At 39.9% G+C, this 21,788-nt stretch overlaps 2 protein-coding genes across 7 annotated transcripts in view; one reads left to right on the forward strand and one right to left on the reverse strand.

The window, feature by feature from the left end:
- SPATA5 (spermatogenesis associated 5) overlaps window positions 1-13,115 on the reverse strand; it is a 345,032-nt gene extending 331,917 nt beyond the window's left edge. Inside the window, exons 1-5 of one of the 2 annotated variants that reach the window (XM_032633447.1) lie at window positions 12,908-13,115; window positions 6,753-6,874; window positions 5,565-5,722; window positions 1,802-1,860; window positions 517-1,161 (exon numbers count right to left, since the gene is read on the reverse strand). In XM_032633447.1, coding sequence (XP_032489338.1) covers window positions 517-1,161; window positions 1,802-1,860; window positions 5,565-5,722; window positions 6,753-6,874; window positions 12,908-13,052 — 1,129 coding nt within the window. In that variant the 5' untranslated portion in view covers window positions 13,053-13,115. The remainder of the gene's footprint in view (window positions 1-516; window positions 1,162-1,801; window positions 1,861-5,564; window positions 5,723-6,752; window positions 6,875-12,907) is intronic. The other variant, XM_032633448.1, reaches the window with a different exon arrangement.
- A 330-nt stretch (window positions 13,116-13,445) lies between these two features.
- NUDT6 (nudix hydrolase 6) overlaps window positions 13,446-21,788 on the forward strand; it is a 42,780-nt gene continuing 34,437 nt past the window's right edge. Inside the window, exons 1-2 of one of the 5 annotated variants that reach the window (XM_032632790.1) lie at window positions 13,446-13,530; window positions 17,936-18,139. In XM_032632790.1, coding sequence (XP_032488681.1) covers window positions 13,527-13,530; window positions 17,936-18,139 — 208 coding nt within the window. In that variant the 5' untranslated portion in view covers window positions 13,446-13,526. The other 4 variants (XM_032632786.1, XM_032632792.1, XM_032632789.1 and 1 more) reach the window with 4 other exon arrangements.

Below are 21,788 nucleotides of genomic sequence, written 5' to 3' on the forward strand. Positions count from 1 at the left end.
ATATATAGATATTCATGAAAAAAGAAAAAGCAAAAAGCAGAGAAAGACACGGTATGCACCAAATATATGCAGAGGATCTGGGCAGTTAACAATGCAGAAGAAGCCCTGAGTTTTCTAAAAGCCAAGTCACTCCCTTACTACTTGTTTCAACGCAAAGAGATCTGCACCCAGCTACATTTCCTAACAAAGAAGTTTTATCCAAACTATTTAAATGTTTGATTTATTTTTTTAGTCATTACGGCTAATCTAGCATGACAAGATACTTACTCTAGATCCAATACAAACAACTGTGGAAGTGTGCAGTTAAGAGAGACAAGGCTACAACTAACTCACATTACAACCTGAAGAGACCAAGCATAGAAAAAGGCCAACTTAACTGGCATCTCCTACCACACCTCCCACTCAGGAAAGAAAAACAGGAAAAGAGGGTGAACAATTATTAGATAAGTGAAATGAGCCAACTGCTTTTAGTATGAATTTAACATTTCTGGGTGTAGTACACTGAAGAAATCATACCATAACTCTTGAAAAGCTCAGGCTGTTTGAGAGGTAATTCAATTATTTCTCTAATTTCTTTCAGCTGACTATTTAAGCCACCAATCATGTCATAAGTTACTTTTAATTGGTTGTCTTGATCGTTTGAATTTGTACGAATCTTTGTAAAATTGACTCTTGTTGTCGAAGAAATAAAATAAAAGGTATCGGTGTTGCACTGTGCTCCCACGCTGGGTGACTTTAGCAATCTCTCTTCATTGACAGGTTGCTCATTTCCTTCTCTGGCAGACTGAGAACGACGTTTAAGACCTGTGACTGCCTCTAGTCCAAGTCCACTGCCATTCCCAGGACTCTGTGTAACACCTGACGAAACGCCACCAGCTTTATTTATCATTCTGCCATCTCCTGGTTTGTAAGGAGTACTGCTTGATGTTGGGTTTTGGGGCACTTCCAGACCTAACTGGCTTAGCTGTAAGGATATATCCAGGGTACTAGTTTCCACACTGGATGGCTTGGAGGCCATTCCCCGGGCAATAGTGTCAGAGTCATTCTGAGCCCTTCTCAACAGCGTGCCATCTGCTCCTTTCACTCGCAACACTTGCAACTTGCATGGTCGTCCATAGAATGTACAATACAGAAAGTTGCCTGGTAAAACAATCTTGCCATCTGGAAAACAATTTATTAAATATATACATTAGCACAATTTTTCACCCATTTAAAGTTTAAATAGCAATTTATTTCATCTATTAACAAAACTATCTGACTGAAAAGACTAAATCAAAGATGGAAGTATTAATAAAACAACCGTTATGAAAAACAGAGGACCTAATATTCCCCTATGATAGGGCACTATCTGGAGACAGAAGGTCAAGCTAATTCTCTGAAATTCTCTACACTCAGTACATTTAGGATTCTACAGCTATAACCCCATAGAGCCAGGCATTCCACGTTCAGTAACAAACCAAGCTAAAATGGCACATCTACACCAACACTCCAAGATAACATACCTGACCAGAAAGAACAGAGTTCAAGGGTTAAAAGTCTTAGTTCTACCACTGACTTTGCTCACAGTTAAGTCAAAAATTCTCTCCACTGCTCAACTACCAATCAATTACTTGGCAGTTGGGGGTGGGGGGCGGCGGCAGATACTACATCCCTATCTTAAAAGGACGTTCATTCATTGAGAATATTCTCTACACTATTTTAAAGAACAGCATTATGTACATAAGACCTCAAAGACACATCAGTTTATTTGCTGCTGCCCTGCTTTTTAACATTTAGAAAACGTATGGAAGAGACATCTCACCTAGTTTTCTCAGAAGACAAGCAGTCAGTTGTTCTTCATTAATATCTGCATTTTTGTCACTGTGAAGGGTGGGAGAAATAAAAATCAGCATTGAGTACACCAGAAACAAAAATGTAATATAAAATGACATGTACACGGTTGTGATGTAGACCTAATCAAAAGAATCATTAGTTTACAATCTGGAAATGATTTATACAATTTTGGAATGATTTACACTTTTTAGATATTTCTTATAGCCATGAAAACACCATTTGCAATTTGGTGTCCCAGTGACCTAAATCAGTTTTCTTTACTATCTTACATACCACACACACCCACCCCTATATACTCGGGTATATACATGTACACACGTGTGTACATTTATGTACTACATCTGTGGATGTATAGGAGCAATTAATCACAATGAAAAGTATGTGTTTTTTATTGTGTGTTATAGTCAGAAACATTGGAAAAACACTGGCCTCAATTAATCATTTCCTTTCTGAACTTGCCCAGCTTGGAGAAAGGCTTTTATTAATAGCTTACTTTATTCTCTTCGTATAATTTATACATTATCTTTAAGGAAATTTAAATCCTATAGAGTACGTTATCTGAAGAGGTAGAAAAAAAGCGGAGTCATGGTACAGTGCAAGTTTATGCTAGAGAAAGGGTATGCCTAAGAAAAAATGGAAAAGCGTCTTCTGACCAAAAACTGTGTCTTCCAGGAAAATTGCTTGTTTGAGTACAGGAAACATGCCTAAAAATCATTACACGTGTAAAGAAACATGTTCTTAGAGAGTTCTCAGAATATGTGCATTTTCCCTCCTCCTCTGTGTGTAAGCGGCCCATATCAGCAGAGGAAGCCTACAGTTGCGAGCTCTGCCAGAGATCACAGAGGGAGAATGGTTTAGCTCAGGAAAAGGTGTATTAGCAGGAGCATCTGGTCCAAATCTAAGCCTTGCTCCCAACCACCTTATCAGTAACAAAATCAATACAGCCAAACTACATTATTTGAAAATTCCGTATGCAAATTCACCTACTTGCTAAAATGTGCTTATAACCCCAAAATCAATACTAGCAGAGCTCTGCCAGTCATTTGTGGATGAGCACAGAGCAGGCAAAAACTGTAACCCAATACTTTCCCAGCTGAGGCTGAAAAAGGCCTTTTGTTTCAACTCTCATTCAGAGGTGACCAGAGGATGGAAGCTGGGTAGGGTAGGGAGCAGTGCAGTATGGCGTGAAAAGTTCCAGCTCTGGCACCACACAGAGGGGGTTTGCATCCTAACTCTGGCATCTGTTAATGGGGTGGCCTCAGGCAAGTCACTTAATATTTCTGAGCCACTTCTCCTCATTTGAAAAATAAAGAAAATAGAATCTACCAGAATGAGTTGTTTCAAGGACTTAAGATTATAATCTACATAAGATATATATTTTCACATATTTATATGTGTTAAATAAATACACACATACACACACCCTCCCTAGGAGCAACAGTTCAGTATTCGCTAATTCAGTACTTGTGGCAACGTCATGGAACACAACTATCACCAATAATGAGAACCAATTGTGTATTCATATAAAAGAGAGAGAGAAAAACAAGGAGAAAATTTCATGAATCAAATGCGTGTATAAACTAAAGAGAAGATTGTACATATTTCCTTAAATACTTAAATTTACTTGTTTAAAGAACTCTGAAACTACTTAAATTGCTTTTATTTATTAAACTTTGAAGAGAAGATATTTGCAAATATGTACAAATATGTAAAACAATCAGTTTTGCTTTTAAAAAAGCACAGATAAAATCATTTCCACTAGAAGGAGCTCTAACATTAGTATTGATAATAAACTTTTTCAGATACAACTGAAGGATTTAAACAGCAGACTAAAATAACTGATTCTTCTTATTGGAAATTAAGTTTCTTGTCTAAGTTCTTCTGCCATGTTTAAAACATAAGGTTCTTTAAAATAAAAAACCAAGTTTCGGGCTTCCCTGGTGGCGCAGTGGTTGAGAGTCCGCCTGCCAATGCGGGGGACGCGGGTTCGTGCCCCGGTCCGGGAAGATCCCACATGCCGCGGAGCGGCTGGGCCCGTGAGCCATGGCCGCTGGGCCTGCGCGTCCGGAGCCTGTGCTCCGCGGCGGGAGAGGCCGCAGCATTGAGAGGCCCGCGTAACGCAAAAAAAAAAAAAAAAAAAAAAAAAAAAAACCAAGTTTCCGTTTAAAACATATACAGTCCCTCTATAGTAGGTAATCATTATCACCTAAGACTGCTGCGCCCTCAAGAGGTCACACTTGTTAGTAATCATCAAAAACCCAGTCAACTGATTACTGCTACCTAAAGCACTGTTTTAAAACAGTATGAAGATTAATCCTGTTGAACCTGAATTAACTAAAAAATTACCATAAAATAATGGGCAAGTTACTTCTCATTGAGCCCATTTCCTCATCTGTAAAGAGGGATAAATATGGATACCTTGCTGGATGTTTAGAGGACTAAATGAGAGAAGAAAAAGAGGAAAGTGTGGGTGTGTGTGCTAGTACACAGCTGACGCTCAACATATGTTCTCTTTTCCTTTCTGGCTTTTTATTTTGTTGCTCGTTAAACTGTTATTCAATGCACTGAAGACATTTTCCTGTTTTTAAAAGAAAAAATACACCAAAGCTTAAGCTTGGAATCTACAAAAGTAGAATAGTGAAGAAAACTTTTCAAAATCAAGCTAATGACTGAAAAATGTTTTGTGATTCTGGCATATAAAATTCCCCAAGTTTTTACAAACATGATATTAAAGTATTAAAAGATTTTTTATTTTTTGTGGTACGCGGGCCTCTCACAGTTGTGGCCTCTCCCGTTGCGGAGCACAGGCTCCGGACGCGCAGGCTCAGCGGCCATGGCTCACGGGCCTAGCCGCTCCGCGGCATGTGGGATCTTCCCGGACCGGGTCACAAACCCGTGTCCCCTGCATCGGCAGGCGGACTCTCAACCACTGCGCCACCAGGGAAGCCCAAGATTTTTTTTTTAAAACAAATTTTGATAAGACTTGTATATGCAAACTGAGTAAAAATCCTATTAGATACAGAACATTCAAGAGGATGGGTGATATACTTTAACCATATTTGCCATCTTTGGTGGGGGACTATTTAAAAATTGGATAGATATAATTGTTTTATTTGACCGTATAATCAATGAGTTAAAATACAGAATCAGGTACACTTCACTTGAGCAGTCTTAATTAAAACTTGTTTCTTGCCAAATCACAGTAATCTATTCCTGTCTTTACAACTGTAAAAAAGACAAGAAGCAAACCAAGACAAAAAAAAAACTGTTAAATATCCATCAACAACAATTCCTCTCACCTGAAATGTCAGGGCATATTCTAGTCACGGGACATCAGAGTCCATAGTCCATAAATCACATAGCACCCATCTAGCTTGTGCTGTCTGACACAGTAGGCCACTAGCCACTCACCACATGTGGCTATCAAGTGCTAAAAATGTGGCTAGCCTAAATTGAGATACGCTACAAGTGTAACATAACACACTGGATTTTGAAGACTCAGTTTGAAAAACAGAATGAAAAATCTTGTTAATAGTTTTTTGTAGTTATTATAAATTCAAATAAGACTTTACATATACTGGTTAAATAAAACATACCATTACAATTACTTTCTCTTTCTCTTCACTTTTTAAATGTGGCTACTAGAAAATGAAAAATTACATGTGTGGTTCACATTTGTGACTCATTTGGGCAGCACTGATCCAGACAGTCACCAAAGAAAAGAGCCAAACCTGAGTGCCACGTCCATTTCCTCAGCCTGCAGCACAGCACCCAAAACAGGCTGGACGTGGATGGCATCACCAACCCTCACACCCACATTCTTCTGTGCCATTTCACTCAGGCCAACCTTGCCTCCAGGAAATCCTGCCACAGGCCAGGCCGTATAGACCTGCCCAGAACATAGGAAACAAAAATATAATAAATATTTATAGAATATCATTCATTTATAAGGAAGAAAACTAAGCACAGTCAAGTACGTGGATCTGCAAAACACAGTCCGTACCCCAAAGGAGTTATGATTTGACATCAGTTACAAAAAAACTATTTTTTTTATAAATATTACATCTCTTTTGTGAAGATCAGGAATAATACCACAGTGAAAATGGTGGAAGAGCTGAAAGGTGGATTTAAGAAAAGAGACAGGCATTAACAGGTGATAAGAGAAAAATGAGAAAAAATACTGAAGGCAAGCTAACTGTAAGGTAGTTCAGTCTGGAGCATAAACTACATCTAGGAAACAGCGAGTGACCCAGTACAAGAGTTCCATGGGAACCTGGTTCTCAACCGACTTAAATGGTAAGGGAGAAACTCAAAGATTTCTAGCTCCGGATAATAGGCTGAGATCACACATTTATAGTCTTCTCTTCCACAAAACACAGTAAAGGATGTTCTACAGTATAAGCCCAGAACAATGAAAGGAATGGGAGGCAAGCCATCAGCAGATATAAGACTGCAAAACATTTCGAAAGGACCCCACTGGGTGAGAGAACACTGACTGATGAAGCAGCAGCAGAAGACATGGCAGAGTCAGAGGAAGAAAGCTAAGCTGCCAAAATGACCCAGGAAAGGTTCTGGACTTAGAGTCTCAGGTATGATGAATGGTAGCCAGGACAAACGGAGGGTAATCAAATATTTACATACAAAACAGATGACCCAAAATAACATTTCTGTGAAGAAATACAACTAACAGACTGGGACAAATAGGGCTGGTAGTGTGTCACTACCTCTGGAGGAAAGGCTTCTTTCTACATCATGGCACTTAGGGCCTACAACTCACAGGGTATCAAAGGAAGGAAAAGTTTACATAGATGTGAGGGTCTTGTAAGATATAGCTTTTCATTTATTACTGCTTGTGTTGAAAATTAAAATCAAAAACATCTGAACTATTTCTAAAGTAAGGAAATGAAAAGGACTCTCACCTCTTGCTTTCCATCCAAACTGGTAAGCAACACTGGTCGACCAATACATATGTTTGCAGACTTCATGGTGTTGAGTCCAAGTTGAACAAGGGAATTCTGGAATGCTTTAGGAACTTTGTCGTCTACCAAGAAGGAAAAGAAAATTATTTTTGCACTATTTGTAACTGAAGTTAAAGCATGCTTTCTTTTGGAGTAAATAAAACTCCTTTATCCACATGACCATACGAATGCACTTAACAAACCCTGGAAAGACTACTGTCCCAACCCTCCTTATTTTAGCAATCAGACTTAAAACCAAACCTTTGTAAGGATCCACTGACAATATGACTGCTAACTAAAAATGGATGTTTTATGGGGTAGGTATTGGTTTTCATTATTTAAAAAAAAAATCTCTAATTTCATTACTAACTGAACATACTTGCAGTAGGGCTTTTCATACTTGCATTCTGAACTTTTCATATTACAGATTCTAAGTTGAGTTGGCTACTAGTACTCAAAGGCTTGAACTGGGGAAATGACACATCATCTGGCTCTGGAGGATTAAGTTATGTTTCCACTTCTCACCCACAGGATAGGAACCAGACATTCTTCCTTTCTATTCCCAGGAACACATGGATAACAATAACACAAGTCTTATTCCTTAGGCGAACACACACCGACTCAAATGACCATTAGAGCTTTCAACTTTTGGCCAAAGAAGGGGCCCAGAATTCAGTCCAGTTTCAAAACCTCTGAAAATGATATGCTAACATCTCCACCCCTGCCCACACACTCCCTCAAGCTCCACATTTGGTTAGCTGTCCCTCCTCTGATGCTACCAGCACCCTATGTTGCCAGATACTAGCAGTTATCACAATATTCATTTATTTTACAATCTGACTTTCCTTTAACAATATACTGCTTTGTAACAGGAAATGGGTCATATTCATCTTTGTAACTCCAGCACCTAGGAGTGCATCAAATATAGCAGATGCATAACAAATATGCATGAAATGAATGAATGTAGTAGATGAGTATACAATATTTTTCTTTTCAGCACAAAATCCATGTAACGCTTATGATGCCTCTCACATAAACTTTATTATAAAACTTAGAGTCACATATATCATAATCACAGAGCTCTGACTAGTATTAGTGTTCTTTCATAATCAGAAAAACAGATCTTTTGTAATTAAAAAGGAACTAAGTCAACAAAAGCAAAACCATGAGGTATGTCTGATTTACATCATTCTCTGCCACTACGAAGTAACTTCCCAACACATTTATTTTCCCTCTGTCATCAGATGAACAAATCTAGAAAAACAAAGCATCTCCCAGGGCTAAGATTAACAGAACTGAGCATAAAATAAGCATTTTTTAAAATATGACAGGCTGAAAAGAAATTCAACTTTCCTATGAGCACCAGGTCTCTTACACAGTTTACCCAGCAATAAGAGCAAAGCGTCCTGTTTGATAACCTCATAATGTTCAGTTTCTGCCACTTCTTTCTTCCTAATAAAGGAAACCTCAATGAATTACCCTTCCCTCTTGATAATTACCTTGAGGGGGGTACTCAGTCCCTGACAAGATTCTAAGTTTTCTTCCTCTCTTCCCTCCATCCTATCCTGCACCAAGATTTGAAACATCACACACTTCTCTACCTCCATTTCCTCCCTATCAGCAATGGAGATCATGCTCAAATTCCCATCTGTTGGCTTTATTTCCTAATACATTTCCATTGTATTCTCTGCTTACAGTATCCAAATCTATGTAAGCTATCCCCCGCACAATTTTCACCAGTCCTCACTCCTTCAATACTTTAAAAATATATCTCTACATCTACTTCCTATTAATTAACTTCACACTTACTGAGCACCTATGTGCCAGATTAACTAATGAGATAGTAAAGGTAATTTCAAACAACCACCCACCCTTCATTTGTTCATTCAGCAAATATTTACCATGTGCCCACTATATGGCAGGATACTACACTAGGCACTGGGGAAATAAGGTGAACAAAAACAGACACAGTCCTTGGCCTCATGGAGTTTATAACTTAATAGAATGAAAGTTATTAAACAATCACTAAATAACTGTACAATTCTAAACTAAGATTAATGCAATGAAAGAAAAACTAAGAGTCCTAAGAGAGGCTATAATGCAGGATCAGATCTAATTTGGAAGAATCAGAGAATGCTTCTCCAAGAATATTTAAATTCAGGTCTGAAGGAAGAATAAAATTAACTAAATGAAGAAGTGGGGGGGAAGACAATTCTCAGCAAAAAGAAGAGCTTGTACAGACATCCTTGACAAAAGACAGCATTGTCCATCTGAGGGAAAAAGTACAGGCAGAGTGGTAGGAAACAAGGAACCACATAAGGAAGGTCAAGACCACCCAGGGCAGTGGGCTTTATCAAGCTCCTTGTCTTTAATCTGACAGTAATTGGAGGCCAGTTAGTGGTGAAAAGCAGGGTCGTGACAGGATTTTCATTTTAAAAGATCATTCTGTCTGCAGAGTGGAAAAGGAATTGGAAGAGAGCAGCTAGTGTAGTAGTCCAGGTGAGAGAGGATGGTGTCTGAGATTAAGATTGAAGCAGTGGGAAGGGAGTTCAGAAGTGGAACATGGGAAATACTTAGTAAACAGGACGTGGTGGTGGACTGGATAATGTGAGATGTAAGAGAGCAGTGTCATGAAGGAATCTTAGATTTCTGAATTTTACAATGAGAAAGACTGAACAGAGCTCATTTGTTTTGTTGGAGGAAATCTGACTTCAGGAAGTCATTCCTGAAGTATCTTTGAAAAGTCCAAAAGAAGAGGTATAGCACAGTGCTATATTCAAAGTATGGACCACAAATTAAGAAAACAATCCCATTTACAACTGCATCTAATAAATTTAACCAAGGGGGTAAAAGACTTGTACTCGGAAAACTATAACTCTGATGAAAGAAACTGAAGACACAAATAAATGGAAAGATATACTGTGCTCACAGATTGGAAGAATCAATATTGTTCAAATGTCTATACTACCACCTAAAGCAATCTACAGATTCAATGCAATCCCTATCAAAATACTAATGGCATTTCCCACAGAACTAGAACTAATGATCCTAAAATCCGTATGGAACTGGAATAGCCACAGCAATCTTGAGAAAGAACAAAGATGGAGGTAGCATGCTCCCTGATTTCAAACTATACTGCAAAGTTATAGTAATTAGAACAGTATGGTACTGGCACAAAAACAGACACATAGATCAATGGAACAGAATAGAGAGCTCAGAAATGAACCACACCTATAGGGGAAATTAATTGATGACAAAAGAGGTAAGAATATATAATGGGCAAAAGAGAGCCTCTTCAATAAATGGTGTTGGGAAAACTGGACAGCTACATGCAAAAGAATCAAACTGGATCACTTTCTTACACCATGTACAAAATAAACTCAAAATGGATTAAAGATTTTAAATATAAGACCTGAAACCATAAAACTCCTAGAAAAAATATATACAGTAAACTCTTTGAAGTTGGTCTTAGCAGTATTTTTGGATCTGTCTCCTGAGGCAAGGGCAACAAAAGCAAAAATAAATGAGACTACATCAAACTAAAAAGCTTTTGCACAATGAAGGAAACCATCAACGAAACAAAAAGACAGCCTACTGAATGAGAGAAGATATCTGCAAATGATATATCTGATAAGGGGTTAATATCCAAAATACATAAATAAATTTTATACATATATATTACAATGAAATATTACTCAGCCATAAAAAAGAATGAAATCTTCCCATTTGCAACAACACGGATGGATCTAGAGGGTATTATGCCAAGTGAAATAAGTCAGAGAAAGATCAGGATCAGATGATTTCACTTATATGTGGAATCTAAAAAACAAAACAAACAGAAACAAACTCAGATACAAAGAACAAAGGGATATTTGCTAGATGGGAGGAGGGTGAGGGGGCTAGGCACACAGGGGAAGGTGATTAAGAGGTACAAACTTCCAGTTATAAAGTAAGTAAGTCACAGAGAAGTAATGTACAGCATAAGGAATATAGTCAATACTGAAATAACTTTGGATGGTGACAGACGGTTGGTTACTAGACTTTATCAAGGTGATCATTTCCTAATGTATTTAAAAGTGAATCACTATGACTTACACCTGAAACTAATACTGTTCGTCAACTATATTTCAATTAAAAAAAAAGTGTGGTCCACAAACTATCTGATACTGTTCATGATGAAGTAAGTAGAAAAAGTGAGAATAAGCATTTAGAAGCTTTTATTGCAATTTGACAGAGTAATTTTACATCTGTTGAATCTAATAAAAATTTCTCTTTTTTAACTTATTTTTCCAATAATTTACTTTTATCATATTTTACAACAGTGCTGATCTGTGATGTGTTGTAAATTTTTAAACCTTCCCTATGAAGTTTGAGAAGCATTGATCTAGAAGACAATTAAATCAAGACTCAGAACAATCTAAATTACAAATACAAATCTGAAAATAATAAGGGTAAATGGGAAGGAAACGCTGGACATTGGATGAACTTGCCAAAGAAAGAAGATTTATAGAGAGAAAAAGAGGGTTTAGGACTAAGAAATAAGGAACTTCTACATCTGATGATTAGGTGGAAGAGGGTAAGCCTGCAAAGGGAACTAATGAAGTACCAACCAAAGGAAGAAGAAAAACTCATTGATTTTGATGACACGTAAGTCAAGAAATAAAGTGTTTCAAGAAGATAGAAATGGCTGACAATACCAAAAGCTGCTGAGGGGTCAAGTAAAGTAAGTAATGAAAAACCATCCATTGGATTTACCAACGTGGAGATCATCAGTGACCAGGGTACAGGCAGTTTCCATGGAATAATGAGGTGGATGTCAAATAGGAATAGGCTATGGAGTAAGTGAGAGATGAGGAGGCAGGGACCCCTCCTTTTAAGAAGTCTTGCAGTGGAGGGTGGTGATAAAAAGTGCGGAGCTTTTGTTTAAAGATGAAAGAGAAGGGGCTTCCCTGGTGGCGCAGTGGTTGAGAGTCCGCCTGCCGATGCAGCGGACACGGGTTCGTGCCCCGGTCCGGGAAGATCCCACGTGCCGCGGAGCGGCTAGGCCCGTGAGCCATGGCCGCTGAGCCTGCGCGTCTGGAGCCTGTGCTCCGCAACGGGAGAGGCCACAACAGTGAGAGGCCCACGCACCGCAAAAAAAAAAAAAAAAAGTGAAAGAGAAATCAGTAGGTTTAAATGTCAATGGGAAGGATCCAGTTTAAAAAGAGACTGAATATGCCCAACAGAACAAGTTGTCCTCCGATCCCCAAAAAGCCTGAAAATACAATGTTAACTGGAAGATTGTCTTTAGGGTCTGCACTAGACATAAATAAAATCTTGCCACTAGGTTAATCTGATCCCTTTTTCAAAGCTACAAGACATCACGCCTGCTAAAAGCTTTACCAACTCAATGCTTTTCACTTAAATCCGTTCTCCCAAGTCAAGGTTGCTGTGATCTAGGTCCATGGCTTTAGAATCAAATACATCTGGACTCAAAAAAAGCCTCTGCCATTTAGTTAGGACCTGTGTAACCTGGGGGGAAGGGTGGTGGGGGGGAATAGCGTTAACTTTTCTTTCTCTGTAAAATGAACATAATAATACAGTACCCATCTCCCAAAGCTCTGCGCAGAATAAATGAGATACATGAAATACCCAAGCCCCTGCTAGCACCCGTGCGCACTTAACAGCTGTTTAATTAAATACCAGAACCCCGTGTAGTAGGAAATAAGCCAACTTTCCGTTTTAAAGGCACATTAACGTCTCTTAGGAAGGACATACCGACAGCGGTACTGAACTGGGCTTTCAGTTTTTTAGTATAGGTATACTATTATCGCTAGAGACAAGCGACTTCGCAGTTAAATACGCCGTTAATCTTAAATAAGGCAAAACCGTTTCAAGCGCAATTTAGAAATTCAAAGCAATTTACAAAAGAGCTTGACTTAGCCACTAAGTCATTTCTGCCCAACTTCTCTAGTGCAGGCGCGGCTTCGAGTGTCTTACATACTTCTGTGCCTCTCGCACACCTCTGCCTCACCCAACTTTTTAAAAACCTTTACACCTCAAGGCAGAATCGCTAGGTTTTCGTCCTCTCGGGCGGCGCCCCCTCGGCCTCGGGTCTCCCTCTCAGAACTCTTTACCCTTTTCTAAGAAGTTGATCACCACCAGTGTCCCGGCCGCCACGGCAGAAGCTGTGGCCCCGGCAGAAAAGGAAGCAGCGGAGGCCGAGGGCGAACCATTCCCGGCGCTTTGGTTCAACCGTTTTCTGTTCTTCTTGGACGACATGATCGGAAGACAGCCCGAGAGAAGCAGCTGCAAAGCCGGCTCAACGTGCGCGCTTCGCGGAGAGAAAAACTTCCGGGGCAGAAACCAGCGAGGCTCCGTCCCGCGCCGTAATCCCCTGAGTGGAGCGCAGCAAGAGTGGGAGAACATAGCGTCTTCAGAATCCGCTGTCGTTGAAGATGTGGAAGACGTTCTGACTTTCCCCACAGAAGACGGATTAGGTGGACGGAACCCTCATTTAGATTATAAATTCCTGAAAAACAGGACTTTTTCGTATCTCCGCCTCCTTCTCTATCCCTGAACAAAATGTCTGTTGAATTAAACTGAGGTGGGGGTGGGGGGAACAGGGGAGGGAAGGGGAGTGGTGGGAAAGTTCTGTCGCTTTCCTTGAGCTGGGCAAATTCTTGAGAGGAGCCGGTCGACCGGACTTCGCCGTCTCCTCTACCTAGCGCTGCAGACCCCTGCTCAACTCTGAGAATGCGTGAGTGACACTCTTCTAAAACTTACGGTAGCGCCGTCACTCCCAGGCCGCGTGATTTGGAAGCGTCCGCGTGGGCCACGAGGGCCGGTGCGGAGATGCCGCAGCTACTGAGAGGGGGTCGCTGGCGTGCGGTGTTGGCGCGGGCCCGCCGCGCAGTGCTCTTTGCAGGGCCCCGTGGGGCCTCGGGCGGCCCGGGTTGCGCTCGGGACGCCACCTCCCGAGCCGGCGAGCTGCGGGGCGAGCTTGACAGATTCGGGGGCGTCTCCGTGCGCCTGGCGCGGCTGGACGCAATGCACCGCTTGGACCCGGTCGCCTTCCAGAGGGCTTTGCAGGGCAAGTGCGCCTGGTCCGAGGCTCCCCTGCCTTTCTAAGGAAGTAACCGCGGCCCCCAACCCCGAGTCGCGCCTGAGGGAAGGAGAGAGGGCGTGCCTGACCCGCAGCCGTTTTGTGCCTTTCGTTCTTGTGCCCTTGGCTGGGAGGTCTCTGAGGCGGTTGGGTGAAATGGTGACGAGCTCAGACTTTGGGATCGGCAGCCCTTGTTTCTGGTCATCTTTCTAGTGTGTGACCTTGGGCAAGTTCTGTAAGCCACCGTTTTCTCATCTGTAAAACCAGGTAATAGGAGCTCATGGGATGGCTGAGAGATAAATTGCGTAATGCATATGAAGTGCCTCGCAAGGTATCTGCCACGTATTTAACGCTCTGTAAATGTTTGTTGATATTATTACGCTCTCGTTTACTATCACTTACCGACCCTTCGTTTCGCCGGACAGTTTGCCCAAGGCAGAACCGTAGCACTTTCTAGTACAGGTGGTGGACAGTGAGTGGGCCAGAGAGGTTCTGAGTGGTCGTATTTGTGCACAAGTTGGGTCAGGAGCTGTGGCGCCGAGAACTAGAGTTTGCTTTTCCTTAGTAACAAGCCTTTTGTGATTCACCGGGGAGATTGGTGAGTGGTTTCAGTCTCCAGTGGGAAAATTCGCCACTCTCTTTGAACCTTGAGGCCAGTGATAAGAAAGATAGCTTGGATGGAGGAGCCTTCACTTTGAGAGCCCGTGATTTGGCGGAGCAGCCCGTTTTTCAGACTGCCCCTGAGGGCCCTTATAATCAACTTGAAAGCTAGCATGGAAACTCATCCTCTCACACTTAGAGGAAACTTTATCCTATGGAGCAATATGGCAAGTGAGCATCTATGGAAATATAACTGAGCTAGTCGTTTTCATCTTCAACCATCCTCAGTTATAAACAGTTTACCTCTTCACCTTGTTTTCTCTCCTCGGGAACAGCTGCTAACTACAACAGTGTTAACGCTACGAGAATCAAATGTTCATCCTCTAATATGTGCACGTTTGTGTGGGTAGACACAGGTATTTATTGTACACACTTGTTACTTGTCAGTGATTAAAGCACTACCTCAGTCAGGAAGGCAAAGCAGAAAGTGGGTTGAATTTGGAGTCACACATCCAGGTTTCAAGTCCCAGGTTTTGCCACATGCTTAACGAGGCATTAGGAAAATCACCACTGAAAATATTTGCCTCTTAGTTTGCTCATGTGAATAATGCCCACTCTAACTACTTTACTGGATAGATATGGTAATCAAAGATAAATTACATGAAACTAATTTATAAACTCTGAAGTACCATATTCTTTTGTATCTTTTTAATAAATTCTTCTGTACTTACTAAGTGCTAGACACTGTTTTAAGAACTTCAAAAGTATTGATTCATTTAATCCTCATACCTGTGAGGTAGGTACTGTTATTATCCCCATTTCAAAGATGATGGTACTAAGAGACAGATTAACTTCCCCTGGCTCTAGAATTTGTTCTTGGCTGCACTATAAGAGCTATTGCTGGTTTTTTTGTTATTGAGTCAAACAAAAGTGAATGGTATTGCCTATAGAAAGAATCTTAAAATTATCTGAGAAGAAAGCCTGGTAGGAAGTCTAAATGTATTCTTTCTTTTCAAGTAAATAGAACTGATTGCCTATAATGTATTAGCAATGGTTGTTTTGCACGTGAGGTCTATTCTTTTACTGTTCCCGTTATTGATAACTAAAGTTAGATGGATGAAGAGGTAACATGTTGCTAAGCTTCACATATATCTGCATCAGTGGGGAAATAACACTTGTTCTGGTTTTTGCTGTGCCGCTCACTAGCTGTGTGACTTTAGACAAGCCAGTCATTGAATAAGAATTGAGCCCCAGTGCATAATCTCATGTTAACCTGGATGATTGCAAATGCACAAAATATTAATTAGGATTAGAAAAACAGTAACAGGTGACATCGGGCAATGTGTAGTAAGTTCTAGCAAATCTACTAGAAAGTAGTCCTTAGGTTCACATTTGGAAAGCACGTGAGGAAAGCTTATTGTCAAAGAGGTGGTATGTGAGCTCACTTTGAGGGCTGGATCTGAGCAGAGGAATGAGAGAAAGAGGAGGAAGAAGCATTAAAGTTTATTAGTGAAGCAGAGAAGAAAGAAAGCATTTTAAAAAGGATTCTTGGGCTTTGAGCATTGGAGCCAGAAAAATGCCTGTAAGCAAAACTAAGGTGGCTGGTGTAGGAATCAGTTTTGAATATAGGTGTGAAGTTTGAGGCAGCAGCCTTCAGAAGATGCGAGCAGCTGAAGAGCAGAAAAATTCAGTGTTCAGTGAGGCCAGGACTAGGCAGCCACCGTTGCGTAGTTGTTAGCTGAAGCAGTAGCAGTGGACAGGTTCTCCAAGCCAGAGTGTAAAGAGAAAAAATAGGAAACAAGTGACTATACTTGTAGAACTTCAGCTTTTTCGTTTGATTGGAATGATTGGGAAGGAGAACACGGGGACTGTCTGGGGTGATAGAAATGTTCTGTAATCTTGACTGGAGCGTGGGTGGCACAGATGTATGCATAGGTCAAAACTCACCAAATGTTCACTTAAGGTTTGTGCATTTCACTTTATGTAATTCTGTCAGTTTTTAAAAAGATTTAATCAGAGAAGGATTGATGAGAGAAGGATCTGAAGGGGCACCACAGCCCCAAATCAAAAGGTACGTTAAATTAAGGCTCCCATATTGTCTGTCACTGTGTTAGGCACACTGACTTCAAAAAGGTAGAGCAAGATGGTCCCTTAACCAGGAGATGCTTACTGCAGAGGCCATAGAAGAGGAGGGAAAGGAATCTAACCATTAAACAAATAATCAAGTCTTCCCCCTCTCTCCACACACACTTTACAGGATTGTTGTAAAGATCGCGATGGTGGATGGAGAAAGTGATCTGAAAAGTTTTTCTAAAACTGTGGAAGTATTCATTTCTTCACCTATAAATTAGGGGTGATAATGCCTGCCTTTCATGTTGTGAGAACTTAATGAAACAGTGTATCTAAAATGTCTGGAATTTAGTAAGGGCCATATAAATGTTAGCATCTTTTTTCCCTGGCTCAATCTCAAGTAATAAAGTAAGAGAATTTAAAGTCAGAGACCGAAAATCTATTTTAATGTTTGTCATGGTATAATTTGTAATAAAGGAAAGTTAGAAACAATCTAAATGTCCAAAAGTAGGAGGTCAGTTAAGTAGTTTATGGTAGACCTATATGAGGAGAATTACACAGTCATTAAAAATGTGTGTTTGTTAAAGAATTTTAATGGCATAGCAAAACATTTATAATATGTAGTAAAAAAAATGTTGTAAATTATACATGGTATGTCAATTCCAAAATTATATTCATGCAAAAAATGTCGATTTTAAATTTATCTGTGTGCTAATGTGAAGTTTTGATTTCTTCATTGTACTTTATTTTGAAAATTTTCTTGAACTACCATACATTATTTAACAACAAAGTTATATTTTTCACCTTGAAATGTATAAACCAAAAATATATGTGTGTGTGTATATATATATGTGTGTGTGTATATATATGTGTGTGTATATATATATGTGTGTGTATATATATATATACACACACATATATATATGAGAGACAGGACTTTTAAAGGAAAAGTAAATAAAAGCCCATAATAGTCATTTATAAAGATGACAACCAAGATTGTTAAAAGGAACAACAATGAAATGGTGTTTTATTTAAATCAGTTTATTTGTTCATTTTAATACAATTATTGAGCACCAATTGTATGCCAGGTATTGTGTCAGGTGATATATAAAGATCATCACTATATTGACTTTATTTTCGAGGAATTCAGTCTGGTGGAAAAATCATATATAATTATAAAACGTGGTAGTTTACGTGCTGCTGGTGTATGTGAACAGTACATTTTGCGATTCCCCTGTGCCGCCCGCCCGCCCCCAAAGAGAGCTAACTAGTAAGGGAAGTGGAGCTTAAACTTGGCTTCCTGGAGGAGGTGACACCCAGAGATGAGTTTTACTTTATTCCACTCCTCTCACTGGAAAATATTTACAGATGTTTATCTTCTGTGTTTTAGCTGCAATACAGAAATGGAGATCAGAAGGTAGAGTAGCAGTATGGCTGCACATTCCCATCCTCCAAAGTCGATTTATTGCCCCTGCAGCTTCCCTGGGCTTCTGCTTTCACCACGCAGAATCGGACTCATCCACGCTGACTCTGTGGCTGGGAGAGGGGCCCAGCAGATTACCAGGATATGCTACACATCAAGTGGGAGTTGCAGGTCTGTTTCAAACTAATGTTAATCACAATTAACTTTTTAAAGGTTCACCCAGTGTCTTCTTACAGATGAGCCAGTAGTCGGTTCATGTGGAATGAATAAGTTGATTAAATGATTGTCCTCCTTGGAACTGCAGCTGGTATTGATACTTTAAATAGATGAAGTTTGCCTTATGAATCAGCAGAGGGCAGCACAGAGAACAAGCAAGTTTAGTTTTTCAAAGGATATGTTTGAACATGTTTTTCATGGATATGTGAACTTCACTACTGAAATAGTAACAATGAATTGGGATCAGGGGATAGATTCATTTCATTATGGTAAAACATATTAGTACTAATTATGTGATTTAGTAAAATAAAAGATAACTTTTAAGTTGAATTGAAGGCAAAGCAAACCAGTTTTTCAGTGATTTGAACATTACTTCTTAGAGACATTTACATTAAGTCATTGTGCCAAACAGTTGTTTTAAAATAGCATAATTTAAATACAGAATTTTGAAGTCACTGGTTAGCTTCAGAGAGAGTCTTGAGAGAAGACTTGCTTTAGGTGAAGACAGGAGTTCTCACATTGTAGAGAGTGCATCAGAATCACCGGGAGGGCTTGTTAAAACAGATTGCTGGGCCCCAGCCCCAAGAGTTTCTAATTCAGTTGGTCTGGGGTAGGGCCTGAGAACTGCTTTTTCTAATAAGTGCTCTGCTGCTACAGCTGCTAGTGTTGATGCTGGTCTTAGGACTATCCTTTGAGAACCAGGGTTAAGAAAACTAGATTTCCCAAAAAACAAAAATAGAAAAGAATCCTTATGACTTACTATGAAATAAAGTAGTAATATGTATTATTAGTAATTTATTAATAATAGTATTATTTGCCTTTATATAATTTACAAGAGTTTTTAAAGGTAGTTTGCATCTTTGAAGTCTCTTAAAGGAGTTGTTCAAGGATTTCTAATGTTTTCTCTGTCCACGGTCTCACTCCCCTCTAGAAAGTAGAGGCAATTCAGCAACTTCCCATTCAGCTCTACTTCAAAAGACCACTTGAAAATTTGATGGCAGCCTCACACTTCATGGGAAAGACATAGAGATAATTGTCAATTCATTGGTACAGACTTTCAAAGCAGAGTTTCTAGTTAGTACTACAGAATTGGTAATATATGCGTAAAGAGTATCCTATGAAGAACTTGTTTATAACCAAGTACAGTATGGTATAGTAGAGTTAAGATACATCACAGGAGTTCAGGGAATGAGAGGTCGGAAACTTGATGAGAGTCTTGAAGGCCAGCTAGGATTTGAAGTGGCTGTTGGGATCAGGAGGTGGTGTGAGGAATTCTTCTGGGAAGGTACAGAGTTTTTAGGTGAAGAGAGAATAGCTGACACTTGTTTATAAGCTGCAGAAGGCATAGCTGGTGAAGGGAGTCACAGCCCGCCACCCCAAGTGCCCCTTTGGCACGTTGATCATTCTGAGCTTTTCTACCACGAAGAGGAAAACATTCTTGTCACCGGAGCCGGGGAGCTGGCACAGAGATGAATCTGTGCAAACCTCGTGAAAACAGCCATTATATTCTGTTAGTTCCCCAAATAGTTCCTAGTCACTTTTTCACAGTTTACCTTCCTTAGCCCACACCCCTTTTCCTCTTGTCATTTCTGCACAATTTATCCCTCTTTCTTAAAATGGAACATAAGCCCCTGGGTCTAACACTTTGGGGGGATCTTCACTTCTTTCTATGAAGTTCTCCTCCCCTACTCAGGCCACGTAAAATTATTAACATCAAATAAAATTTATATACTTCTTATCCATTTATCTGTACTTTGTCAGTTCAACTCACAGGTCCCAGACGCAGAACCTAAGCGGGTAGAAGAAAAAAATCTTTCCTCCCCTACAGTGGAATGGAGTGAGCTATGGCTCTCTTTCTGTTCTTCATGCAGCAAGCTTTTATCTGCCTCAGAGCCTTTAAACCTACTGGCTCCTCTTCCTGCAGTGCTCTTCCCCAGGGCTTTGTTTATCGAGCTCTTTAGAGCTGAAGTATCTCCTCAGGAAAGCTCCTGACCTTACTGTATAAAATAGAGTCCTCCCACCTGCCAGTCCCATCATCCTTTGACCCTTTATCCTCTGTTTTTCTTTATAGTACTTACACAGTTTGAAATTATGTCATATACTTAATCGACCCCACGATAATATAAACTCCAGGAAGGCAGGTATTTTATCTGTCTTGTTTACCATTTTATCCTCAGGCTAAACACAGTGTCTGGTGTAAAGTAGGTGCTCAATAAATATTTCTCAAATGAATGGTTGGGTAGATCTTCAGTTGGCAATGTCAGCCCTCTGAAAAGGCAGTTGTAGCGTGGTGAAGGGGCAATGTCGCACAGTGAGAAGAACACCTGCTTGGGACCCAGACAGGACGTCAGTTTTAGGGCTGTGTGAACTTGGGCACTCAAAATTATACCACTCACAGGATTATTATGAGGAATAGCTGAGATAATGCACCTAAGGCACTTAGTACAGTACCTGACTAATTATAATATAATAATAACCTCTGTTTAATCCCTGATCTCTTCGGCTTTATTTAACTTTTATGTTGTGACCCACAGGGGTCGCTCACATTGTGTTTAGCAGTGCTGATTTTGGCTCATGTTTATAGTGAATTCGGAAAAAGTTCAATTTGAGCAATCACAAATTATTAAAATTTAAGAATAGGTTTTCCTGGCATTCTATCCCTGGTAAAGTCCAATTAAATTACAGTTTATATTTTCTAATAGAATCCGACATTAAATTATATCTCACTTTGTGGTTTCCCTTCTTGGCTTTGAAATACTAAAATGTGGTGTTTTAATTTCAGAGAACATAGTTCTTCCTTGTGTTGCACATATCTATTCCCTACTATATTTTACCTTTACAGAGTATTTATCACCATCTCATGTTCTGTGTAATTAATTTTTTATTTATTTGTCACCTCCTCAAACACACACCAGAACGCGAACCCTGTAACGGTGAGGAATTTTGTTTTGTTCACCACTGTATCCCTAGCACCTAGAAAAGTACCTGACACATAATAGGATCTCAATTAATATGCTATACATAGAACCTGTATGTATTATATATAGGAGCTCGGTTAATATTAAAAGAATGGATGATTAAGTGGAAAATATGGTTTTTTGGTTGTTTGTTTATGTTTTTTTTGCGGTACGTGGGCCTCTCACTGCCGTGGCCTCTCCTGCCGCGGAGCACAGGCTCCGGACGCGCAGGCCCAGCGGCCATGGCTCACGGGCCCAGCCGCTCCGCGGCATGTGGGATCCTCCCGGACCGGGGCACGAACCCGCGTCCCCCGCATCGTCAGGCAGACCCCCAACCACTGCCCCACCAGGAAAGCCCGGAAAATATGTTTTTAACAGTATCTTTAATTTTAAAATTAAAGCATTTAAAGGGACCTAATACAAATCATTAGTGTCATTTGTATTTTTGACCTAGGATTACCCAAAGAGAGAAAAAAAAAAAAAAAAAACTTATTTTTGAGATCCTAACATCTAGTAAAATGCCTAGTACACTGGGCAATGTATATAATGAATGAGTAAATGAAAGCAATGGACTAGAACTTGAATATTCCAAAGCAATATATTGGTAAGTTATAACATTGTGTACATAACATGGTAAAGAAATTTAA

Source organism: Phocoena sinus, chromosome 5, assembly GCF_008692025.1.
Source record: "Phocoena sinus isolate mPhoSin1 chromosome 5, mPhoSin1.pri, whole genome shotgun sequence".
NCBI lineage: Eukaryota > Metazoa > Chordata > Mammalia > Artiodactyla > Phocoenidae > Phocoena > Phocoena sinus.